Raw genomic sequence first — 3,025 nt, 5'->3', positions numbered from 1 at the left:
TTTGTTAATGCTATACGTCTCTGGAATAATCTTCCCAATAGTATTCAAATTATAAGTAATGAACGACAGTTCAAATCTTTGATTTATAATCATTTTATGTTTTTTTGTTTTGTTGATGGGCTTTTTTGGTCAGGTTGAGGATTTTTTAAATAAAACAAATCGTTTTCATTTTTTCTCTCGACGTTTCGTTGGTTATTTTTTCCAACTTCATCAGGACAGAGTTTATTGAAGTTCCTGTTTAAAGTATTCTTGTATAAAGTATATGTTTTGTATTGCTTAGTTTTTTCATTTAGACTTACGATTAATTTTACATCTTCGTTGAATTACTTATATTACTATAAAAACTGGACACCACGACACAGAAAATATAATAATATAAATAATTGCACTTTGAGGGAAGTATATAAAGTCTAAACTTATTACTAATATCACAGAACAGTCGTTTTCAAGTTATTGCAATGGAATACTGCAGCTTAGTGTTGTCTTTGTCTTCTTTGGTGTTTATTGACTCTTTAAGTCTTTGTTGAATCCGTAGGCTCTCTAATGTGTATCGCTTGTTCTCTATTTTCTCTCTGTCAAGTACTCTTACTGTCTTAAAGTTTGCCGCATGTCCGCTCTCTTTTATATGTTGTGCTAGTGCTGTCGATTGTCTCCCTTTTCTTATGTCGGCTTCGTGCTCAGCCAACCTAGTGCCTAGTGTGCGTCTGGTGGTTCCCACATATTTTTTGTTGCATTTTTCTTGTTGATCTCCATCACACGTAATTTCGTATACGACGTTGCTTAGTTTGAGTTTGTCTGTTTTGGTTGTTGTTCCTTTTTTCCTGAATATTTGGTTTAGAGTTTTGTTTGATTTATATGCTGTTGTTGAGTTTTCGTCAAGTATGATATTTCCCAAAGATGCGCGGTCGGTAAGCTTAGGGATGTACGGTACACTGTAAAATTTTTTCGTCGTTGATGCTTTTTCTTCATGGGGTCGTTTGGATCCGTTGGTGACGTCGCGAATTAAATTATTTATTAATGCCATTGGATAATTGTTCTGTTTTAAAATTTGTTGTATTTTATTTATGTTGTCTGCTTTGAAACGTTCATCGCTTAACAGTAGAACTTTGTGGATGAAGTTCTTGGCCGTATTAATTTTCGTGCTGTGTGGTTGCGTAGAGTTATAATTAATCATTCTTCCCGATGCTGTTGGTTTCGCGTACCAGTTTGTTATTAACGTATTTCCATTTCTTATTATCTTCATATCCAGGAACGGTAACTCTGCACGAGTTTCCTTTTCTATCGTAAATTTTAATTTGTTGTGATACGCGTTCATTAATTTCATTATCGTTGTTTCATCTTTTTTGTTTATCACCGCGAACAGGTCGTCTACATACTTCACTATAAATTTTACCGTTATGTTCATACTCTGCAGTTCGTCCATTACGTCGTCCAAAAGGGTGTCAAGTACAATATCCGCAATCGTTGGTGAGAGTGGGTTCCCCATTGGCATACCATAAGTTTGTTGGTAAAGTTTTCCAGCATACGTGAAGTAATTGTTATCTTTCAGGCAGAAATTGAGAATTTTGAGGAATGTCTGTCTTGGAATGGTGGTATTAACCCGAAGTGTATCCCATTTATCCATAATTTTCTTAATGGCTAGATATATCGGTATGTTAGTAAATAACGATACCACGTCGAAGGAGACGATAATGTCATCTTTATCCAAAGTGATAGATCCGAGTTGTTGTTTCAGTTCTAGAGAGTTTTTAACATTGTATTCCGTCGAAATTATAGTTTTTAGTATGTTTCCAATGTGTTATTAATTATTTGTTTTGTTTTTTTTATAACTATTTTTTTAATTTATTTTATTAGTAACTTTGATTAAATTGTTAAATTTTCTTTAAAGTTTCTTTTTCTTTTTTTTTTTTTGTTTTGTTTAAACCTTTTTTTAACTTAAATATTGTATCAGTAACTTTGCTTAAATTGTTAAATATTTTGTACCAATTATTGTTCTATTTAAATGAAAACTTGTTGAACTCATTGTATTTATCAATTTACTAACCCATGCTTTATATAAGACACTGTCTTTTGTATGGGTTTTATCATAATAAAAATACAAATACAAATACAATCAACAGATTTAGACCATACCTGGCACAGTTGTCGGAAGTGATACTAAAACACCAAGTGCAAAAATCCCAGCCAAACTACACTAATAGGAAGTGTTTGTGAAAAATTTCGTTCGAAAGTTAGCGAGCTTTCGACAGATGGACGGACGGACGTGGCTAGATCCACTTAAAATGTCGTGACGATCAAGAATATATATATACTTTATGGGGTCTTAGACGCATATTTCGAAGTGTTACAAACGTAATGACGTAATTAGTATACCCACTACTGATTGGAGGTGGCGGTACATTCATTTTGTCATTCCGTTTGCAACGCATGGAAATATCCATTTCAGACCCTATAAAGTATATATATTCTTGATCGTCGTAAAAATCTAAGACGATCTAGACATGCCCGTCCGCTACAGTCTTTAAAAATGGAGATATTGAGCTGAAACTTAGAACAGAATCTTGCAGGTTAAGTTCGAAGATGGGCTATACCCGACCATATCTAGATATAGCCCGCATATAGACCGGTCCGCCGAATTAAGGTCCTAGGCCCATAACGCAAGGACGTCGAATCTAAACATCTTCACCGACAGTAAAATTGCCATAAGGGCAATAACAACCAGGACGGTAAGTACACGAACAGTCTTGCAGTGTAAGAAGGAGATTAACGCCTTCTCTGAGAATGTCGAAATCCGCATCATTTGGGTGCCGGGTCATAACGGAGTAAGGGGAAATGAAAGGGCAGACGATTTGGCGGCAAAGGCCAAAGGACTGCCGTCAATAAACTTGGTTAACCCGAAGCCTTTCGGGTCGACGCAGTCCGAGTTAAGGTAGTGGGCGACGAAAGCGCATGCAACATTGTGAAACAGCGAAACGGTCGGTAGGACGGCGGAAATCCTATGGGGGGATCAAGATCGTGAGAAGAC

At 35.9% G+C, this 3,025-nt stretch overlaps 1 protein-coding gene across 1 annotated transcript; it reads right to left on the bottom strand.

Moving 5' to 3' along the window:
- Positions 1 to 445: 445 nt before the first annotated feature.
- LOC131997936 (uncharacterized) lies at positions 446 to 1,624 on the bottom strand. The gene has a single exon (XM_059369822.1). It carries the CDS (start codon positions 1,622 to 1,624, stop codon positions 446 to 448), a length of 1,179 nt encoding a protein of 392 aa, XP_059225805.1.
- Between the last annotated feature and the right edge of the window lie 1,401 nt (positions 1,625 to 3,025).

Source organism: Stomoxys calcitrans, chromosome 5, assembly GCF_963082655.1.
Source record: "Stomoxys calcitrans chromosome 5, idStoCalc2.1, whole genome shotgun sequence".
Lineage (NCBI taxonomy): Eukaryota > Metazoa > Arthropoda > Insecta > Diptera > Muscidae > Stomoxys > Stomoxys calcitrans.
The sequence above is the reverse complement of the archived record's forward strand: the minus strand, read 5'-3'. Positions and strand labels throughout refer to the sequence as shown.